This window comes from Bacillus rossius, chromosome 1 (genome assembly GCF_032445375.1).
Source record: "Bacillus rossius redtenbacheri isolate Brsri chromosome 1, Brsri_v3, whole genome shotgun sequence".
Lineage (NCBI taxonomy): Eukaryota > Metazoa > Arthropoda > Insecta > Phasmatodea > Bacillidae > Bacillus > Bacillus rossius.
The window spans coordinates 266,410,768-266,435,256 of NC_086330.1; the positions used below are offsets into that span (position 1 = coordinate 266,410,768).

Here is a 24,489-nt window from a genome sequence, read left to right on the forward strand (position 1 = left end):
GAGTTACAAAAAAAGTTCGTCCAAACTGCAGTTTACTAGCATTTGTAGTTTTCATGTTATTAATATTTGTAATGAGGGAAAGACTTTATGGACACCCTGTGTGTGTGTATGTATATATATATATGGACACCCTGTGTATATACACATAAAAATAAAATTGGATGATCATACATATGGTAACTTAATAAAAGAAATTTAATTAATGCTGTTTTATGGATGGTAGAATATTTAATTTTTTTTACGTGAAAGTCTACTTGCATTTTTCTTGGTGCACAAATCCAGGCTGGCCTATTGTTTTGTGCATGGTATTTATGAATAAAAACCTCTGCCTCTATTGGAGTTTATACCATAACATGAAACTTCCTCCAAGTTAAAAATTCAAGGATAACATTTATTTTACTTAAAAACTTCAGATATATTTGTGGATTATTTACAATAAAAATTTATTTTCATTTTCAACTATGCATGTAAAACTACTAACAGTTCAACTCATGTCCAAGTACCAAACGTGCTGGGCAATAGTATGTACAAAACTTGTGAGTTCCACTTTTGTTGTTTCGAACACACTACACACATCAAGAAATCAACTGAACTTCTTCATTTGCAGCACTCTCTTGTTGACATGAAGTGTTCTCAAACTTAGTTTTTATTTCTTCTGGAATGTTTAAACCAGGTAGGAAATCTGCACCAATCTCATCTTCCGTCCTGAAAAATTTCAAACAATTATTTATAGGTTTTTGTATCACACTGTTATTTCTATGCTTGCACAATTGTTAGTAATATAAGTATCTGGAAACAGCTTTGATACTACCAATAGCTTACCGTACATGAACTGTGCCAAAATAAAGATAGCCAAAATTAACTAAATGTTCTCTTTAATTACTCACAAATCTATTTATTATCCTTCAGTCACACTAATGAACTAATGACAAACTATACTATTACACAATAACAAAACAAAAAAATGTTGATACTCACTGAATCAATAAGTTGACAACTACTGACACCATGTCAGAGAGTTCTAGATCTTCCTCCCATTTCTCATATTCACGCAAGATAACATAGGCATTTTTGGCCCTTAATATCTCACGTGTTAGCTTCCTTGCACACAACTGAAAACAAACAGTACATATAATAATAACTACTGAAGACACACACAAATTCAAATGAAAATAAAATTAGTAAACATGTGCAAAAACTATTTAATTTATATTAATATTTATCTAAGAATCACAAATATTAAAATTAACTTAAATTCATAAAAATATTCTTGTCTAGAATACATTAGAATAAAAATACTTGTCAGGGACATAGGTGAAGGAATCAAAATTATGGTATATGGTAATAACCCCTTAATTTGTGTACTGACTGTGTAGAAGTATACTTAACACTATGTAATACTACGGTATTTACAAGTTCACTGCAACGGTTATGATGTTCATTTGTTTTATTTTGTGTCGTTTCCCGGACTTTCGGCAGTGTTTTGTTTGGCGTGGTCACGGACGCCAGCGGCCTCGGACGTTGCCATGACGACGCATCAAATAAACAATGCTACGTTGTGTCCAAAAATTCAGTGTACAATAACATTCTAATTGGCCAATTGGAACAAAGACGCCTAGCATCGACGTTTGGATTGGTTGACGAGTGCAGACAATGCAAAATTTAAATATATAGAAAAAGGAGTGTAATCCTTACGCCAGGAAGATGGAGTAATTCTGCGTTAATTCCCGTGTAGAATTCTGCTATTTTCAGCAGATCAGCGTCGAGTGTAGCTACGAAGCTGTAGCTAAACTCAAGAGTTAATTACCGTTTACATCGGTAAATGAATGCAGTGCATGGGAACAACTTTACCGTGAAATATAAGGTTTAGAATCTTTATGCCTTATACCAGGATTCAGATATGGCCGGCTGCATTAACAACATTAACGCCGTACGTCGGTAATTACGTCCCAGCAAACATTCTTAGTATCTCTCACGTAATAAGAGATTAACGTGTCTTCAGTAATTTTATTGGATTTAAACGTCATATCAGCAAACTGTCACACACAGGTCCAGTGATCTTGGGAGTCAGGGTTTCGTGCCTGACTAGCTGGAGCCAAATAATAAACATAATTACTGAAAATGACATTCGAAAATTGATGAATGTTTTGTTACATGTGCCCACAACAGAACCGAGGTTTGAAATAATTGTTTTGTTTCGGGTTTACTCGAGAAAGCTGTTACTAAGGTCATGTATGTTACACCTGTCAATTATTCATTATAAAATACATATTTTTTTTATTGTTATGACTAACAACCTTTTTGTGTTTTCATTAATGACAACTAGGTTATGTTAACCATAATACAAGGCGCCAAAATCCATAACATTCTTAATTGTGTTTGTTATTAAAATTTTTTTTTAACTTTATGTAAAGATAGTTTACAGAATCAATTTGGCGCCCAACGTGGGGCTAGTTTACATATTTTATAATATAATTTCATCAGAATGGGTTCCACAACTTGTGTATTGACAGTGTAGAAGTATACTTAACACTTACTATATCAAGAATTTTCTTTATAACTATTGCATCCCTTTTTCTGTTTTAGACTCATAATATCAACATTGACCTTGCTACCTTGAGGTCACGTGAACTTAGGTATGAAAAAATTGCAACCCTAATGACACTCAAGAGGTATCAACAAATAATAAGTAATGTAACTTTGTAACTAATGAGAACATGAATAATAACAGGTATATCAAGATCAGGCCTCTGCTTGACATTGTCAAGGATTGCTGTTTGAAATTTAACTCTAAAAAGTTTTTATTTCATAGATGAGATGATAGTACCTTAATAAGGTACAAAAGCTAGAACAGACACTGATAAAAAAAATTGAGTTTCTAAACTTTTGTAAGGGCTTGAGTATCTGGACTTATTTATGACTTCATGATGTATGGTGACAACAACACTTTCATTAACTTACTATACTTTCACTAAAGAATAGTCATAATTAGAGACCCTATTTTGTGGTAAATAAGAATGACAGATTTCGGTATAAAAATTGAACTGTTTCTGTATATTGAGGCTTTGAATTTTATTATATTTCGTTGCAAAAGCGGTGAAAAAAAATTGGCCTATATATTATTTACTGAAAATTTTTGGTTAAAAAAAGTGGCTGTATGTAGCAATCTTGTAAACAAAACCACATTTTACACAAACAAAAATGCACAAGAGTAAAAGTGGGCTATATTGTATAAGAACTTCTAAAAGTTACTCACCAGCAGTACAAAACACAAAGGGCAAAAAAATATGAAAAGTACAATAACAACATAACGCTAATTAAAATATGATGTTTACATGGGTGTCAAGTTGCATCTTTTGTCTGTTAATACATTACCATAAGCTGAAAAAGCACGTTCACAGTCAACATTGGTCACTGGCATCCACAAAACATTTGCTGCCAATGTTGCAAAAACTGGATGCTCCTCTATCAGTCCTAAGACAACATCAAGGATGCTTCCAGAGTCTTGCTTCTTCATTGATTCTTGAAGTAGTTTGTAGCCTTTCAGGAAGTCTAATTTACTGTTTTCTTTGAGCAGTGGTACTTTTTGTGTCAAAGCATGAAGTTTATCATCAGCAATATTACTGATAATATTGCGCAAGTCAAACCCAAGCTCTTAAAACACTCACGAGCTGGATCTTGCAAGACTAACTCATTCAATTTTGTGAGACACTTTGCACCTAGGCTCCTTAACTGAGCTTTCACCTCACCTGACCGAACAGACGGAAGTGTTTTGATAATTGTCGTCTTGTCACCCATGATGCCATCTGCCAGCAACTCAAAACTGTTCTTGAGGTCACCAAGTTTGCCACACAATTTATGCACCATTGGTTTCTTGCCAGATTACAGTTCCACTATGTAATTTGAAAGTTGCTCAAAATGCTAAATTACAAAAGTGGCTTGGCAAATTATAACATTAATAGCAGACTGTGACAAACTCTTGAAGTAATCAACTGCTGAAACTGACAGATCTAATGTGGATACAACATATTCCACTACATCAACAAGATAATCAACATTGTACTTAACTGCAAAAAACCATGAATTCCATCTAGTCAGTATGGGTGATGGAAACAGATTTCTGGCTTTCTCCCCCTCAGGATACTTTTCTTTCAAGAAGGTGACAGTTGTGTTTCCTATTGTGAGTATTTTGAAATAGCTGCTTAGTCTTTGCAATGCATTCATTCAATTCCGGCAGTGCTTGTGGCCATACAGACTGAATAATACTGAGTTTGTGGTCCCAGCATTGCACATGCAACAGTTCTTCTGATATAAGAACTTTCATTGAGTTAATGCACCTTGTCATATAGCGTGCACTATCACTCACAATGCAGACAATGTCGTCATACTTCATTTCAAATTTTCTGAAACAGTCTAGAAGTGCCCTTGAGCATTCAGTCGCTGTAGATGATTTCAAGACAGAAACAGATCCAATGAAAAGGTCTTGCTCTGTGGCCAACTCCCCTTATACCGGGTTAGTTGCACACGTCCGCACTCACCACGCCAGTCCCGCGTACGCGTCACCACTGACATACTGATACTGAGAGTGTAAAGAAATTAAGTTTAACAGACGCGCATCGACTGGTCTAACATTTGGCAAGTGTGCAAAAAAAATATATTGGCATACTAAATTTACCGACAGTCCTGGAAACTCTATCGTGATAAGTATAATAATGAATTACCAAACCACTGATGCTCAAACTAAAATACCGTAAAAAGGCAAAGGGACTTAAAAGGTAAATTCTAGGTATCATTTAAATTGGTATAATTACATTCACAGTGTAACGACATTGGTTTACAGACATTCTTGCAGAATAATTAATTCTAATCCAAAGTCCCAAAAAAGTCTATTACGGAGGAGGGGGAAGGAATCGAAATTATGACGTTCTTCATCCTATATAATCCAACCACTAAATCCCGTCACCGCACTCTGTTTTCAATACACATCTTCTGTAAATCATACCAGCCGGGAAAATAAAGTACTAAAATCCAGTTCTCACACTTACTTGGTACTGAAGCATACCTCTGAAGCCGGAGACTCCTGGGGTCGGGCGTAAACCCCACTCACTATTTGCGCCTCTAGCAGCGCAATGCTTCTGTGGCCCGTGCACTAGCCCCACACCATCGCGCGCTCGTGTACCACCACTTTTTTTCACTTCGCCAAATGTGCCATGGCATTACCGTCATATTGCCGTTAATTCTTGTTCACGTAACGTAACACAACTTCCCCATGGCTGGGATGCGATTCCTACATTCACGAGCAGTTCCGCGGCCGACGGTCAAAAACACACTCCCTTCGCAAACAGCTGGCAGCCGCCTCCCACTCGTCACGTCAGCTGACGTCACCCCCCTCCTCTGCTACCACCCCTCACTCCGCTAGATCGTTCTCGTTACTTCTCGTACATCCCACTACAGAGTAAGAGTACTTAATGTAAAATAAACCAAGTATACTATTAAAAAGTTACAATAAATAAATATTAAAATACACCATTAAATAATATAAGGACATAAATAGTGTTATAAAAAATTTAATCATCTTAGAATAAACTTTACGCAAAATAATAATAATAATAATAATATCCAAGACGACTGAGGCCGCCACAAGTGGCCTCAGCTCTGAAGAATTTGCCATTGTTTTTAACAATAGGTACTATGAATACAGACTGTCATTTCATCGCAGAACACTGCGATTTTCTTTCCTCAGAAGGCACTCTTTAATATGATATTCTTGTTGCTCTTGTACAAGTGGAACATAATTCTGCCGTAGTGATTCTACTTTGGGTAAAGCACCTGATAATTGAATGTATGTAGTAAACCACTCCCTTAGAGACGGATGATCCAATTTCTCTAGCGGAACATTCGCACTCATGAAAGCTTTCGTCTTTGCACAAATAAATTCTTTCTTGTCAAGTTTTGCCATCTTAGTTGCCGAAGTAGAAGCACAGACAACTGCCGTTTAATTCCTGACCCACTACTTAAAGCAGCCGTCCTTTTTTCTTTGTGTGTTCCACTGTTAGTGCAGTGTTTCACGCAGGTGTCTCTCCGTTGCCATTCAATTCTTTGGTTACAGTATTTGCACATTAGGATACGCTTGGCTTTATCGAATACATAAAAACCTTAACTTTCAAATTCTTGCGCAAATTCTTGAAACAAACAAAGGGCCGAAAACCTAATAACACATTTTCCTGATTGTAAAATTGCAGCTCAAAATAAAACAACCCACTTGGAATACTTCAAGATCTTTTTCATTGACGAGATTGTTGATAAAGTTCTACATTATATAAACCAGAAGATTTCTTCAAGAATGGAGAACTCTCAATCTAACCCAACATATAGCAAAACTAGCAAATCTGAATTGAAAACAGTGTTTAGGTAATTATTCTTGGCTCGTTTATTTAGATCTGGGAGGCAAAATAGCCTTGATTTATGGTGTAATGATGGTACCGGAATCGAAATATTTAGGATGACAATAACCAGACACAGATTTTCATTTTTGGTGAATAAATTTAGATTCGATGAAGTTTTGACCCGGACGGCAAGAGCAGCGATCAATCACTTGGCACCAATCCGCAAAGTTTTTGATATATTTGTAAAAATCTGTCAGGATGCCTATACACCATTTGAATATTTGACTATCAATGAAGAACTCGTAGCATTTAGAGGAATATATGCCTTTCGCCAATACATTTCATCAAAACTGGCCAGTATGGTTTGAAAATTTATGCTCTAGTGGATGCGAAGACGTTTTATACACTGACCCTAGAAATATATTGCGGTAAGCAGTCAGACCATATGCAGTAAGTAACAAGCCGTTTGATGTCGTCGACCGTTTAGTACGATGCACGTCTGGGTCTGGAAGAAACATAACTATGGATAATTTTTTCATGATCTATGAAACAACTGAAATTTGCTCAAAAACCATAAATAGAATGCTGTTGGTACTATAAGATCAAATAAGACATGCATTCCACTTCAGTTCAAAGAAAGACGTGAAGAAAAATCATCTTTGTTCTGTTTTCAAAAAGATACAACTATTGAATCATACAAACCAACGCCACGAAAATGTGTACACATGATGTCCTCATTACATCATAATGATGAAGTGGATTCGGAAAGTGGTGATCAAAGGAAACCATCTATTATAACTTTTTACAATTCTACCAAGAGCGGAAGTGATGTTGTTAAACTTTCAAGAACATACAATGTTTCCCGTAACTGTAAACACTGGCCTCTGACAATTTTTTTTCGATGTTAAACCATGCTGGTATAAATGCATTTATTATCCATATGTAGAACTAAAAAGAAAGAGAGAAAAATAATCTTAAAAAGAAATTCATAAAACAATTGGGACTTTCGCTGATCGAAGAGCAAATTAGAAAAAGAAAAGACAACCCACATATACTGCAAGATATTAGGAATCGTGTGCATGAAATGTCGCATGAGAAGATCTCAGAGACGTTCTTTCTGTCCCAGGAACAAAGATAGGAAGACCCTGAACGGTTGCTTTAGGTGTAATACAGCAATATGTAAAAAAACATGCTAAATTGATGTGCCAAAATTGTACTGATTCCGATAACGAATGATCTCATTAGGATTAGAATTCAAATATAACTGTTAATGTTTTTTCCAGAGCCAAATGTGTCTAGTTTATAGTAACAAGAAAAATATTATAGACTTTATATGTAAAAGAAATGTTGTTAATTTTTTATGCCATTTTTATGATTTAATGCAGAGACTATGTGATTTTTTATGTTTTTTTTCTAATAAATGTTTAATTTGATACATTTTTATGTTTTATTTAATAGCCAAGTAATGTTCCTAACAGAAAAAGTGTATTTAAACATATTGCACTTGATGCACATGCTATCAGAGAAAAAAAAAATTGTGTGGTTAAGTATGTCATGTATGACACATGGTAAAATACAAAAAGCAAATACATTGTTGTAGTAAATAACATTTTTAGTGTATATCTTGTGTGACGTAGACAGTGGTTATTTATGGTTACCTTATTTATTTAATTAGTACAGTAGAATCCCGCTGATGCGACCCCTCACGGACTTATAAACGGAATGGTCGCAATAGAGAATTCTGGTCAATCCCTCCCCCCCCCCCCAAATATATACCTAAATACGTAAAAAATCACCTTTGTTCGAATAAATTTCATATTCAAATAGTCTATGATGTAAAAAAGACAACTTTTTAAATTCATATTACAGTATTTAAATAGCATGATGTCTCCCAAAAAAAACCATACCCTAGAGCAATATTGGAGCTCCCATTGACGAGAAAAAAAAATTTCAACACAGTGCAACATGTCCATTTACGCCATCTTTGTATAGAAAAATCAGACGATTTAGTGTTGAAATGATAACTTTTTATTAGGTTTATTATGTCTCTTGCGGGCTGTATTAGTGTGGCGTTTGAAAGGTTGCATCCCGTGACAATAGCAGTATGTACGTGACGGGTGGTCTGGCGGCGCTTATCGCTCTGGTCCGTCCGGCTGACGTGCAGGAATGTGAGAAGTAGGGTAAGTATAGAAGGGGAGGGGTGCAGACGGGTTAGTGAGGGGAAGGAGAGCGAAGCTGCTGGCTGAGCACGCATCTACTCGCGATGCCACTGTTTGGCGACACAGACACTTGTATTTTATTCACTGGCTCACGATGGAACGTAGCAAAGTAAATGTGTTTGCCGACTTGGGCAGGCAGTAAGTTGTTTAGGCACTAGGCCTGCGTGTCAGTTAGGCATGGTCGGGCAGCAAAATTTGACTTCGGACGGGCTCAGGTGGATAACTGTCCAAACTTTTCAGGCTCGGGCAATCTCGGTCGGCCTTGAACACTACTTTGTGACTAAGCAGTGAGCATGCGCCGTGCGTACGCGCGTGTGTGTGTGTGAGGCTGGCCACCAGCAGCATCGTTGGCTAGCGAGAGTGTGACGGTAAATGTCGACCTTGACCACTTCCGCTTGCTGCAGGGCTCGCTCTCTTTTATCTGTCTCCCCCTCCCACAAATATATTGGCTGGCAGGTCTCGCCCTCTTCACCTTCTTTATCTTATCTCTCACGCACACTTAAATCACAGCATCTACGTGCGCAGTTTACCGGCATTGGCTAGCGTGGACAGTCTAGAGGGGTGGTATCTATTTTTAGCCATTTTTTGTATGCCTGCCTGCTTACAGTACAGTGCTCGCCAAGATAAACATGAACACACAGCGCCCAACAAAGTGTAACAGACTAGTTTTTCAGCCGATTTTATTCAAATTTTCGACTTTCTCTGCTCAAATTTTTCACGGTTTCTCAAAAAACCGTCGTATAAACGGAATGGACGCATCAGAGGGGGGTCGCATCGGCGGGATTCTACTGTATCTTCATTATGTTACTAAATTTAGTTTATAAGTTGTTCCTTTTATTTTAATTACTGGTTAAGAACATTTCTGGTTTTTTTTTTTTTTTTTAAAGTTGGCATAAATTTTAAAGGACAATCTGGAAAGGACTAGAATAATTGAGACGGAAAATAGGATTTATTTTCAAGAGAAGTTTGTTTTGTTGTCGTGCGCATAGGAGACGAGACATACGAATTAAATCAGTCGAGGGAAAGAAAAACGTTAGAAAGGAATTGAGATAACCCGAGAGTTTATTTAAAACATAGTTATAGAATTTATAGTGATGATGTGTTTTAATTAGAAAAATATTGAGAGTTGTTTCAGTAACGACACGTCAGTGGACACGGCTGCAGAGTGAACACGTGACAGGGAGGTGCTGCAACCTAGCTGAGAACGGAAGAAGCGACAAGCGATGGTTGGCGGACCTGACAGAATTCGGTGACGTCACTATCTCATACGGAGACGTGGACAGGCCGTGACCTTGTTTTGATCAGCTGTACGGTAACTTAGCGATAAAAAAATAGACTATTGTTTAATAATTTAAATTTAAGTGTGTTTTAGGAGAAGAGGAACTTTCAGTATGTAAGTAATTTATTTTAAGGAGTGTATGATGTCTAGGTTAGAAGTGTTTCGTTGTAAGTTGTTTATGTTTTTGTTAGTTAAATTCTACCTCTGTTTTAAAAATAATTTTTGGGATTTGTAAACAGATAGTAAGGCGGTACACAATAAAATGGATAAGCATTGAGAAAAGTGTAAGGATAGTTTATTTGTGTGTAGAGGGAATTGACTCCAAGGGAAGGCGAGGGACCCTAATGTGAGGTGTTGTGTCCCTGGGAAAGTAGGGACGAGAGAACTGTAGAGCAGACCCATAGGAGATGGGCTGGCTACGGGATTAAGGGTCGGGAGAACCCTGAGTTGTTTGTAGTGTAGTACCGAAGTGGTTATCCTGTATGGGATAAGGTACCATTTCAATGAATTTTGTTGGTGGGGTTAGAGTCCCCTGTGTAGTAGGCCTATAGCAGATAGGCACTACAGCGAAATTTTTGGTTGTTCAGGAGGTAAATTCCCTGTGGGTTAAGTAAGAAATTGGATTCAGTTAGAAAGGAAGGAAATGAGAAATATTGCTGTAGTGAGCTAGTGTACCTGCCTAAGTGTCAAATTGAATTTTAATAAATTTATTTATGAGAAAGTTTATTAAGTTATTAATGGAAGGGAGCTAAGTGAATTAATTTTTTTGAGAAAGGTGTTTTAAGTAATGAAATAAAATAATGTGAAGTAAGTTAAATAATTGGGGAGGAGTTTCTTTAAGAGTTTAGATAATTGTTTTCATATTTTATTGAGATATTCAGCCAGTGGAGTTTAACTGTGTGAGAGATACAGTAAGATTTTAAGGATATTGGTTGTTTATTAATTAGGAAGAATAAGATTTTATGATTAAGAGTCAGTAAGCCTAGTTAAATTCATGACATGATATTGGTTTACAGTTATTAAGGAGAAAATAGAGTAATCTATTTATTTTTATTTTTTATTGGTTGAAGATAAGATTATGAATATTTTTTTGGAAGTTGCTTGGCATGTTTGAATTTTTTTTTTGATTTTAAGAAAATAGAGAGAAAAATTTAATTGATTTACATTATTTTGGAATTTTGGAGGTTTAGTGTTCTGTTAGCCTTAACTTGATGGTCGGATCCCAAAAGAATGCCGTAAAACCGATAGCCATTAGAGACGAATGCGGTAGGCGCTTGTGTAGAGAGGGGTTGTGGGAAAACTCCTTGGGACTGATTGCAGATCAGGGGCCCTAAATAGTGTGTGATGCTGTAAAACCAGTGCAGAGAAAGCCTGGTGTGCTTAAATTTTTTTTGGGCACAGGTTAGGTAAACCTGGGGTTCCATGGGATTTAGTCATGTTAGCTGCTGTGGCACATTTGAATTTCCAGGCTCCATAGTAAATTCAATGTTAAATTTTTGATTTTCTTAAAATAATAAATTTGTTTTTAATTTGTTTTTTTTTGAGAAATTTTATTCGTAACAGGGAAGACAGACCCCGAGGAATAAGAGTTGTCATGATGATAAGGAGAAGGTGGTAGGCCTAAAAGGGTACAGGCACCACAGAGGGGATTTGCATTGCAGAATTTAAATATAGGGAAACTTGAGAAATTTGAAATTTTGTTGTTGGGTTGGACACCCATAAGAAGAGTATAGGCAGAATTTTTGTTGTTATGAGATGTCTAATTTAAGGAAAAGAAAAAAGAAGAAAGTTAAAAAATCCAAAGTAACATTATTATTGTAATAATGGAAAGAGATTAAGAGGTAGAGAAAAATAGGTAGTTTTTTTAAGTAAGTACTAAAGTTTGCATATAGAAATTAAGTAACTAAGAATCCATAATAAGTTAAGTCTAGAGTAAAAGTTTGTTTATTGTGTTAAGTTATGAGTCATGAGAAGTTTTTTTGAGAAAGAATGTCTTTGATAGGAAGTAGTAGAAACTTAATCTTATGGTAACATAAATAATGGATGTAATAAATAATAAATAGAGGGTAGGTCTTAAGTTAGGATTAACATGTGAAGCAGAATGTAATTAAGAAGAAGTAAAATAAGTATGCCTAATGGAAAAAAAGAGGGTTTTATGGTAAAGAATTTTTTTTTAAGTAATAAACAATAAATAATAATGTTGTTTTAGGGTAATGTGTACTAATAATACAATTTTTTAAGACCAAAGATAACATAGAAATTATGTAACTTAGCATGTATTTGAAACTGTTACAGATCCCTTAAGATGAGCTGAGCATCAGTACAGTTTACAAGATTGCAAGAGTTCGAGAGACAAGATGCAAGATTACTGAAACAAGAACCAATACTGAAGATTCAAGAGAAGAGAATGCTGGCAGCCATGGACTTACAAGTGAAGATTAATAAGGTCATGTAAAATTTTATTTTTTTTGGAAGACAGCAACTGGAGTTCTTTTTGCTATAAACATTCTTTACAGAACTTTGTATGTTATACTGTAATGGAACTAGTGTGTTGTGGTTGCTGTCAAAGAGAACTAATACCTTAAGTTTAATTTTAAAGTTAATTTTCTTTATTTACAGAGGGGTTAGGAGTTTTTTTTTAAAACCTCGTTTACGTTGGAATTTAAAGATAATAGCTTAGTATAAATGTTTATTAACAATTTTAGGTAACAGTTCGGATAGGTAGATGATCTTACTGATTTTTATGATTTGTGTTTTGAGTTGATTTTAAGTGTTGTGGATTAGACAATGAAAGGGTTCTGAAAACTTAAATTATTTCAAGCTAAGAAATAGTAAATTTAATTTTAACTCAAGGATACTAGAATTTAAATTTTTTTTATAGTAATGTTTGAAAATTTTATACTTTACAAGAAAGGTTATAAACAAACTGATCGGATAGAACAAGGATGCAGTAAATCACAGTTTCAGTTAGAATTAGTGATTTGCTTTTGAGGTTCTGAAGGAAAAGTAAGTATAATTTATAAGTTTGAATAAAAATGTTTTTTTTTAATTTGTTTGAAATAGAAAGTTTAAAATTTAAGATAGTCATGATCTAGGTGGGTGATGGGGTGGGAATTGGCCACTCTTTTTCCCTATAACCTCCCTAACATGGCCTTCTATTACATCTAACAGAAAAAAAATAAGAAGAAAAAGGAAGACTTATTATAAGTTAGAATGTTTTTTCATGAAGATAATTGATGAACACTTAATTATTGTTTGGAAGAGTAGTAGCAAAGTTAATCAGATATTTTTACTTGGAAGAAGAAGAAGAAGAAGAAGATAAAACTGTTTTATTGCTTGACAAGCCAGAGAGTGGTGTTTCCCCTCTGAGCTTCTATTGACTTCGTTGTTTACTCTCATGGGATAGCTGGTTCGGCACCATGGAGAGAGATTGGTGGGCATTGTGGTTGCCCCCAGGAGAAAAGAAGAGTAGAAGAGGTTATGGGTGGGTCATGTGAAGTGACCTTCAACCCAGTTACTTTGTGGTGACTATTTGATGCTGTCTAGAGAAGATCAAGACTCAAGAGTTAGGGAAAATCATGGGAGCTCATGTTTCCCTTCCTTAAGTTTTTCCTATGAAATTATTTGCATGATTAGATTATGCTAAGGGTGGGATACTTTATGTTAGCAGTTGAATTAATTAATTTTTTTTTTTTTTGTGTTTGCATCCTTGACCATAGATTGCAGTTTAGTTGTTAGTTCTGTATTTGTAAGGCATGTTGGTAATGCCAGTTGATGATGTTTCAGAATTGTAATCTGTTCGTGATGAGGATGGCTCAACTCCGAAGCAGATGTGGGGAGAAGATCTGAGCTGCCCTGGAAGCCAGTCCAGTAGCTGTTGGAGTTGAGTGGTGTTTGTTGATGGCCAGCCCAGGGAGCTACTCTTCTCGACAACACTGACTTGAGGAGTTGCACCAACCTTCATGAGATAAGAGTTTAATTAATTTGAAACACTGATCATTTTGTAAGGACACTTAATTTTTTTTAAAAGTAAAAGAAGTATTGTGATGAACGAAAACGGAAAAAAAAAAATTATCAAGAATTCTTACATTATTGTTTTATAAAATAATTTAACAAATACTGAGAAATTAAGTAAATTCATTTAATTTGAAAAGAGAGCTTCACTAATAGAACAATTTTTCTTTGGTATTGAGAACTCGAGCCTCTGAATGTACCTATGAGAAATATCCAGATAAAAGTTTTACATTTTAATTTTAATGAATACTTGATGTTTTAAATTGATATAATGCAGAAATTAGATGTATGTTCAGAAAGTAAGGAACTAAGAAAATTATTATTTTTGTGAAAGGAGGAATTTATAGTTATGGTTTGATGGAGAAAATACACTTTGTAGTTTTGAGGTAGCTCGATGGGGCTCGAGCTCTGTGAGGGGAGGATTATGTCGAGGTTCGAAATTTTTCAGGGTTGTTGAAAATCAAATTTAGGGACTTTACTGACGGGACTCTGGGCTGTCTGCTCTGTTCACTCGTCAGCGCAAGTGGCGTGACCATGTAATTGGGGCACGGGGCCGGCACGGCGCGCTGCGGGCTTGCAGATTTTTTTTTGTTGTTTGTTCGGCCGCGCGCTGGCGCAGCCACGGGCCGCAGTTACTGGGGCGCGCTGTCGTAACAAGCCGCACGGTGTGGCCTGCACGTCGGGGTAGAGGGTGGTAGCCTTCCCAGATGTCCAAGTTAGTTGTTTAGTAAATTTGGCTTCAATAACGAGCGTTTGTTATGCTAGGCGAGGCGGTGCGCACAAATTTAAGCGCAAGTGAGTGGTAGCTCTGGGCTCACTCAGGCGGAGGCTATGGTCGTCGTCTGTGGAAACGAGTCGTTTAGTTCGTAAGTTTAGATTGCCATGTAATCGTCTTCAAGCTGACTCTGGCGGGAGCTAGGTCTCTCGTCAGAGGTCACGATTAGTTAGAGTCCTAGTTTTTAAAATGTAATGGTCGTTCGGGTTTTCAAGGGCAGGAGAGGCCCCTACGTTAGTTTTTAAGTAATCAATCAAGAAAGGCTTATTGGAAAATGTGAGTATAGAATTATCATTGTCTTAATTTTAATTATAAATTAAGATGTAATCGGAAGGATTAGGGAAGAGCTTAGTGAAGCTTTCTCTTTCTCTCTTGTAAGGTCGTTCATTAGTTAAGGAAGTAATGAAGAGATTGTTGTTGTAAATTTTAATCCCGCTTTGTAAATGTTCATAAGGACTGATTTGGATTATTTGACTTTAAGAATAAAATCATTTTAATTTAGTATTATGTTATTTTGCACAATCTCCTTAGTTCAGCTCTCTCCCCAGACATCCTGTACGGGATGACGAACCTATTAACTTCGATCCAAGGTACATTAAAGGATTTTATGAATTTAAGAGAAATTGTGAGTAATGCCTTTCGTAAAGTATGAAGCCAGCAAGCGAGTGTTTTTAAATGTCATGAGCTACGATGCTCTCCCCCCGTAACATTTGGATGCTTACGGCTTACGATCCTTCTTTCTCTTTTTTTCCCCCGCGACAATATCATTATATGAAATTGTACGTACTAATTTATGCAATTGTTAAATATCTTTATAGTTATGTAAGAAAAAAGTATAACAAATGCAATAAAACAAACGAACAAACTGTGTGGGGTAGATGCATGATTCACTTTCACATCTCATTACTGTCAAATAAACATTACATAGACACTCATTTTACTTACATTTGGTGCACACAATGTAATTTTCTGTTGACTTTCCGGCCGTTTGGAATAAGAAATGAGGTACAGTCGAGTGCATTTAAGTAAAATGCTTCAGGCGAAAAAATCTCGGCCTATTAGCCCACGTGTTTGTCTTGAGTATGTTTATACAAATACGTATGGTCGTGTACGTATGTCGGTATGTGGATATGAATATGTAATGTAAACAAGAATTGAGGAAAGATAGAATGTTAATTTATAGGCATTTTAAAGCATTAAAAAACATGCAAAAATACACATCTCAAACATTCAAAAATTCTTTAGGCCTACACAAATACAATTGGCAAATATGTAAACATAAATGCATGTACGTGGTGTAGTAGGGGTACAGTCTACTGTACAGCTGTTATGTACGCTACACAATACAGGCTACTTTATTGAAAAAAATCTGTAATAGACTTTTGTTTTTGCGATGTGCTTTCTTTTCTTCTAATCGTGCTACGAATTTTTCTTAAGGTAAGTTTGTCTGACAATAGTGTATCATCTTCCTGCTCTAAATAATCCAGCAAATTATCAGCCCATTCCAGAGCTGCTGAGTGTGTAATACGCTTCTGTGGAATCAGGTCGCCATCACTATCGTCAGGAACACTGTCATATGTTTCTCCCGTGTGACCTTGGGCGCGTCGCAATATCTCTGTGCCGCTCAACATCTCGTAACCTGGCAGAGTACAGTCCATTTCAAACCATTCCGTGATGCAATCACTGTCAACATTCTCCCACCCTTCCATGCGACGTAAAGAAGCCGCTAACTTCTCTGCGGAAAATTCGTCATCCTCAAACCCTGTGAAGTCTTCAATTTCAATGTCAGGGAAAATTTTCTTCTATGATTTAGTGATGGTTGTACACTGGATTAAATTCCATGCTTTTGAAATTTCATAAATTGCATCCAGTACAGTTAACTTCTTCCCGAATGTCTTAAGATCAGCACCCTCGTTGGAGTGTCGCCTAAGAATACTGCCCCTGTACAGTTTCTTCATTGTTGTAATAACCCCTCCATGGGTTGAATGAGAGACGTCACATTAGGTGGCATATATTTGACGAATATTTGCCCATCGTCTGATTTAAAAACTTCTGCACTAGGATGTGATGGCGCATTGTCTAGTAGCAACACAGGTTTGAGTGGTAGGCCTTTTGATTGTAAGTGCTCCCGCACTTGTGGCACAAAACTGTGATCAAACCAAGTTTTAAAAATTTGTCGATCCATCCATGCTCCCTTTAGATTAAAATATGAGACAGGCAAATTTGTTTTCTCAGTCCCTTTGAAAGAGCGTGGTTTTTTTGCCTTGCCTATTACACAGAGTTTTACTTTGTGAGCGCCGGTAGCATTTGCACAACACATGGCCGTCAAACATTCTTTGCTGGACTTGTGGCCCGGTGCACTACGCTCAGCTTCAAAAGCTAGTGTCCTGGAAGGAAGGCATTTCCAATACAAACCCGTCTTGTCTGCATTATAGATTTGTTCAGGCTGTAAATTTTCTGTTTCAATAAATTCTTCAAATTCATTACAAAAATATCTTGCTGCTGATGTATCAGCACTTAACTTCTCACCCTGAATCACAATTTCTTGTATGCTGTGGCGCTGCTTAAACCTGGTTAACCAACCTGAGGAAGCATTGAATTCTCCCTCCATCTCAAGATCTTCAAAAAACTTATTTGCTTGTTCTGCACAAATACAACGGACACTTGAGTATCTTCGGCTCTTTTCTGACTAAACCATTCAAACATAGTTTTATCGAGTTCTTCGTACGTTGCTGTTTTCATAGTTTTCCTCTTCTTCATCGCGCTCATAGAGTCTGAAGCACTTGCATAGGCAATTATGGTAGCTTTGTTACTTCACAAATCCCGTATTGTAGATTCCCCAATACCATACATCTTTGAAAGCTGGCTAACCGAAGTACCAGTTTCCAGTTTATTTAACACCGGCTGTTTTTTGTTCAATTGTTAAAACAACTCGTTTACGTTTGGAAGTAGCCATCTTGCGCGCACGACTGATGAAACTCAATATTGACTACGACTGTACAGCCTACAACACAGCGCTGTGTCAGCCAGATGACTCACGGGAGAGGGGTAGGAATCGAAGCGCGTAAACAGAAAAGGTGCAGACCTTTTTTTATCTCAGTCATCCAACAGCATTGGAAAATCGCGCACCACAGCAGTCGGCGTGACCGAAAAGTTACTATCTGTTTAAAATTATTCTTTCTTAAAAAAACTGCCAGTTAAGCCGCAAATTGGATAATCCGCCGTCGGATAAACGGGAGTTGATTGTTATTTCTAAAAAAATTATATATGTGCGATAATTTTGTTGGCATGTGTACCAATGATATGGTATGTATTCAATAATTTGCAATCTCATACCATAATATTTTTAAGCCCTAAGATTAAAAATATATTTTACGCCCTTACAGATAATTTACCATAATACCTGGGACATTTGGGGTCTTTAGAGTGCTGCCAACCTCCTCCTCTTAAAATCACGTATCAAGAACCTCCCCCCCCGCCCTTTCTATTAGGAAGACAGAGTAACAAAGTTAACTTTAGTTTCCGATTAATTAGTATAGATCCATCTGTGCATTAGGAATGAGAACAAATTTGCTGCCACAGCTTGCTATTTCCCTATAAGCCAATGTCTTAAAACGTGTACGAGGTGCATAGAAAGAAAAATTTAATAAATGCTGTCACTTCAACCCCTTAACCTATGGTGCAGAACTTACGGGCACCTTGCATGCCTGATGTATGGATGGATACTAGTCCTGAGATAAGAATGGATGATCAATGGAAAAACAGGCAGGGAGAAGGCAATGTAGAAAGAAAACCCACTAGCTCACAAAGTATCTGCCAAACTTCCAAATTGCAAAAATTTCAAGTTTGAACCCTGATCAGGAATTGAACCCCAATTGACATGGTATAAGGCCAATGGTCTGATGTCAAAACCTTTGTGAAACGTACAAGTGTATAGTAACCTAAATATTACTGGTGATGCTATACCTTGTAGACAGCTTCCAGCACCATTCGCCTGACTGCTGTTTTGGGTTCACGGGTCTTATCTATCGGCAGGTACTGCAAGCCAATGGGCAACTTCTCCGTATCCTCCATGTCAAACTCTTCAGGACCAGCCAAAGGCCACAGCAAGTATGATAGCAAGTCCACCTCTGGTCCCAGCAGCCATTCGTGTTTATCTGCATATTAGAGACTGCCAGTGAACACAAGAAATACAGATAGCATTTCTATCTTGATTAAACACTAAGATAGCTTTAAAAAAAGAAAAACCAAATAGACTTCTATATAATAATCTGATATACCGTGGTGTTTACCTAAGAACCATAATGTTAAAGAGAAAGGAAATTGCAATTGTGTGAATCAGTTTATTGATATATCAACAGTTCTAAAAAGTGTTGAAAGGATAAATAATTAAAGTATAAACCAAGCAGAGTTTTAAAAGTGTAAGTTAAGGATAGGTTGGTCAAATCTTCAAACACTTGAATCTCTAATACTTAAATATTTGAGATTCGTGGAAAAATATTCTAAGAAAAAAATTGATGTAAATGTAGTAAAATCAAAAGATCAACACTAACAACTTTGAAGTTTGCTAGAGCTATCTGTAATTTTCTTTGTACCTATCCCATTACCACTTCCCAAAATAATGTACTTAATATGTAATTATGTAGTAACTAAATTAACAGTATGTATTGATTCAGGAAACTTGGTGAAAATGAATTTAATTATTGAATATTTGCACACCATAGTTTACATTTTATCTTTTCTATATTATTTTAGACCCTTTAGACCTACATTTGTATTTGAAGGATATTCAAAGTACTCATTGGATTATATACAAGAAAATTGGATTCTGATATATCACTGGTGTTAAAACATCTTAAAACAAACTACATTCATTCACTTCTTGGCACACATGACTGACAAATGATTACTAATTACCATAACTTGAATTAAACTATTTGAAGTGAGTTTGAATTGCAATGTTGTATTTTAATACACCCCTAAATTAATTGTTTAAAGACTGTAAATAAAGCTATATGTAATTAACATTTTTCAATTGAAAAATGTATTTACCCTTTTATAGGTTTTCCTGCTTAATTGGACTATTTTTTTTTTTCAGAAACATTTAAACAGGGTTTTACTGTAATGGCTGTTTACTTTGTTACATCTCTGATTTGTCTTAAACAGAACAGATTATGGAATATTATGTTAAAATTGGATAAAATGGCAGCCTATTTGGGTTTGTATGATTAAATTTGTTTAAGTAGATTTGCCTGTAAAATCCATGACCATTTACTTCCTTGTAACATTCTAAAAGTAAACTACCTATTGTACCAGATGAATGAATTATAAACTGTGGTAGGTTCTCACAGCTAGACTGCTGTTAGCTTCAGTTCAACATACTTCTATCTACGCAGGTTGGAACGTAAGCAACGTGCAACTTATGTATGTACTTTTACCTAAAAAACATGTTTACCATATTCAAAACAGCAGTTCTTGATCAAACATATTATGCCACTGTGGTGCACCGAAGAGGTTTCCTCTTTCAACAGCGGAGGGAAGACCTCGAAATAATTGGCATTGTGATCAAGCAACAACCTGCAAAAAAATACTTCTCTGCATTAGAACTGCAGTAATTTTACCAAAACACAAGAGTATAAATTGTCTCCAACTACAAGGGCATGCAGTGTTTAATGCACCAGATTTGTCACAGCAGAATATGGCAACAATGGTGTGAGCCTGTCTGTGTGTCTTTAGCCACCCAACATATAGAAGAACTGGTTTTCTTACATGAAAACAAAACATTATATTAAAAGTCTGTCTTTCAAAGAGATCACAAACATTTTCTCTAAAGATAATACAACTCATAAGTGTAAAGAATGTCATGCATATTGTTTAGTTTCTTTAGGTTTAGTTCATTAAATTTGTGACTCACGAGTATGATATTTGTTTTAGAACTTAATGTTGTTGTGGTAAAAATATTACAGAAATAATAAGTTTGCTCACATGCTCTATAGCTTATAATGTATTTTCCCGATTTTTCCTGAGTGAAATCTGATTTTCCCTCCAGAATGTTTCCCGGGGCTCAATTTCCTTTCCCGCACACCACTATTTTTTTTTACTATTTTTCCATAATAAAATATTTAATCATGGAAGCAGTTCAGTCTTTTTGAATCAACCTGTATAACTAATAAAACTTTATTTTCTGCTGCCTGACAATACCTACACTTTCAAAGTAAAAAACTGCACTGACACAAAATAAGGAGCAAATTACTGTTCGTCTCTGCTCGAAGCCACCTCAATGCTGCCAATGACATGGCATTTAGTGACCAAGGAAACAAATACCAACTGTTTCAAGAAGGCTGGGTTTTCAACTGCATCAACATCATTAAAACCCTCTACTGCATACTGTGACACACATGGCACAAAGATTTTTCTCCACAGACGAGATTACTCCAGGACAGCAGCTGCATGGGATTTCATATGCGGCACAAGCTACAGAAACCATTTCTGGCAGCCCCTGCCATCTGTGGAGAAAACTGTGAACTACTGTGACAAGTGCCATAGTAGGCCACGTTTGGCAGTTTTGTCTATGAATATTTTCTCAATGCGAATGTTTTATGTTGAATTTTTGATATGTAAAAATTTTTTTTTATTGAATTACAGTATTAGCGAACAATATTCAAGGTAAGTTTGCTTGTAACAAGTTTCATGTTTAGCTAATTGCATAAAATGGCTTTGTGCTATATATGGCACATTATATGTTTACTGCTGTAGCAAGTTTGTGCCACTTATGGCACACCATGCAAAAAATTGTTTAAAATGTTGTTTTTTAGTTTATTTATTTTATACAGATATTACTAAAACAAATTTATAATAATTTTATATATTTATATATGTAAGTGTATATATATATATATATGTATATATACACATTTACATATAAATAAACATATATATATTCATTTGTACATTTTTCATTTATTTATTTCATATATTATGGATGTAAAAACATTCTATGGGCTGCGATCGAAGGCAGTGGATATTCCAGACAAAGGAGACCAAAGTGAAGATTCCAGTGTGTCTAATGATGAGTCTCAAATTTTCAATAACAAGAGGAAAGAAGTTGCTACCAGTTCTGATGAAGACAGTCATTGTCGCCACACAAATCCAGCAACAAGAATTATCATACCAGAAAGTTATTCTGACACTAATGTAATTGAAGACCAAGAACAAGTAGGGTTGTGCGAATATGCATTTTTGTAAATGAAACAAATATGAAACAATAATGAAAAATACTCAAGAATATGAAACAATAACAAATATTTTGTTAATTTTTGACATTATTGGAAATAAACAAGTATGTAGGCAATGTGTACATTTTAATTAATTTCTCTTTGAAATTTTAACTGCATTTTTATTCTTGTCAACTCTATAATAAACCACTTTCCTAATTCAGATTAACATTTACAGTAAGTTCCAATATAATATCTCTGGGAAAAAATTTCTGCTAATATTAAAGAAAAACATCTCCTTACCACGCACATCATTAACTTTGCATACTTACATTATCTTGATGTCAAAAATGTTCTTTTTTCCAGAATCCTGGCATAAAATGAGTCCTTCCATTGTAGATTAGCACATTATTTAAAGAGGTTGGCTGAGTTTAAATAAACTTTTATAATTTGTCTGGCACTAACAAATGAGTAGAATTAAAATTTTGTTAAGCTGCAAAGATTGAAGAAATTTGGCTAAGTTGAAAAAAAATATTTATCATTCTTTTTGAACTAAGAAATTATAAAATATTTGAAAAAATACACAGATTCCATAGAGTTTGATGGAAAATAATGTCTCAATTTAGACATAAAAATAAAAACACTTTGATTATTTATATTACAACACAGTAAAATCACTGGACACTGTTGGCATGCTACTAGCAGTTTTAATGTCTAAGATTATCATGTAAGAAATAAAGTTGTTCTACAAATTGTGGACTGAGTATCAATCTGCTACTTAGTAACTGATACACACCTGTATATAGTACTGCAAACGAGTACACTATTCAAGTATCAAGTACTTTAGTATCAGTTTAGAATTCACCAGCAGGTCGAGCATGGTTCTTTCGCTCGCTACCGTCATAGCGACGACGCGTCGCCGGTATGACGGCTTAGTTGTGACGGCCGCGTGAAAATGCGAGCACGGATCCAATCGTCATATCTATCCCATCATCGCTAAGGCACCTTACCTACGACGGCTTGGCAATCGATAATATGCAGAGGTTGGCAGTGAATATACAGAAAGGTGTTTTATTTGGCAGTTGGTGTATCTGCTAGCAATTTACAGCCAATAGAAAACTACCTACACGAAAATAAGATTTTGGACATTCATAAAACTTAGGCATGATTTGTCTATCAAATTAAATATTTTCCACAACTGTTATCAATATTTATATAATTTTTCATTGTACGCTTGTTGGTTTTCTGTAAATATAAGTTTTACTGACTATTTTTTGCCCAGTAAAACACCCGTCACGTCTCAGTCTCAAAATATAATAAAATCATTTTACATAGCAAAGTCTTTTATGATTATTAAATAGTATATAAGAAGGTTAAGGAGTGCATTAGAAACTGTGAAAGTTTGTAGTTTTTAATATGAAAATATTATTTAGCAATCTTGTGAAACATGTTGCCCGTTATTATTAATTTTGTTTTCAATGGTCAGTTGTTATTACTTTAAAACATATGATGAAAAAAAAATTTAAAAACACTTTTGTGACTTGACATGAAACATTACAATACTAGACCTGATTTAATCATTATTTGGTAATTTTTGTCACTTTTTAAGTTAATTTGCCGATTTGAAGGTACCGAAACAACTCGGTGTGCTGTATGTCCCTTAAAGACTGCTCAAAAAATACTACTGTTATATTTAATTACATTATCCTTAGACTTGATTATAGCATATTTTCTAGTGCACTGCAAGTTTCATTCACACTATTTTGTACCGTAGCATATGTATTGGGTGAATACGTTGATAATATTATTTATTTAGCATCTTGCAAGCTTGAAACAATATAACACGAAGTCAGTGTTGTTAATTAAATGCCTGAATATAATTTATTAACTGTAGTTGACAGTATTGTGTCTGCATTTTATAACTACCAGAAGAGTAGAGGAACTAAAAATACCCTTCAACGGAATTAATTACTTTCTTTTCACACAAGCCGCTCCTCTCACAAATTACAATTTTCGTATGAACTATAAACACGAAACCTCTCAACTCTACGTGAAACACTATTATTCCTACATTGTTACCATTTTATCATACTGAAAGTATTTGAGCGAATCTTAGGTGAATAAAATAAGTTTCAATATGCGATACAGCAGGAGCAAACCTAGCCACCAACGAGGGTGGGGAGTAGGCCTAACCTAGAAGTCACTAAATCTTTGGAGGAAATGCTTTCTGTTTAAAATGTGATAAAACGAAGGTTTAAAATAACCATCAGATTACTATGTATTATCAGCAGCATTCCTGTGTATTTTCAACCTTATCAATGCATGTATTTATTTTTACAAGTGAATTTTTTTATTACACGTATGGAAGCTGAAGGGGAAATTAGTTGTTTTTAGAAGTTTAATAAAAGCCACACACTTATAGGTGTTTTACACTTAACTTTTATACAGAATAATTAACTAATGTGATGTTATCTTCTATCTAGTTGAAATATTACGTTATTCTGTCCTGACCTTTATATTTTTATTAAGTGATATGACAAAAGTCGGCAGATTGGCAATTTTTTTAGTATGATATATTTTGTTAAACTGAGTATTGTGCAGT

The 24,489-nt window shown here is 35.5% G+C and overlaps 1 protein-coding gene across 11 annotated transcripts in view; it reads right to left on the reverse strand.

Moving 5' to 3' along the window:
• Positions 1-418: 418 nt before the first annotated feature.
• LOC134527573 (protein HGH1 homolog) overlaps positions 419-24,489 on the reverse strand; it is a 118,775-nt gene continuing 94,704 nt past the window's right edge. For all 11 annotated transcript variants that reach the window (XM_063360367.1, XM_063360373.1, XM_063360368.1 and 8 more), the window contains 4 exons: positions 20,129-20,250; positions 18,640-18,830; positions 979-1,112; positions 419-705 (listed from right to left, as the gene is read on the reverse strand). In XM_063360367.1, the coding sequence (XP_063216437.1) occupies positions 576-705; positions 979-1,112; positions 18,640-18,830; positions 20,129-20,250 (577 nt within the window). In that variant the 3' untranslated portion in view covers positions 419-575. The remainder of the gene's footprint in view (positions 706-978; positions 1,113-18,639; positions 18,831-20,128; positions 20,251-24,489) is intronic.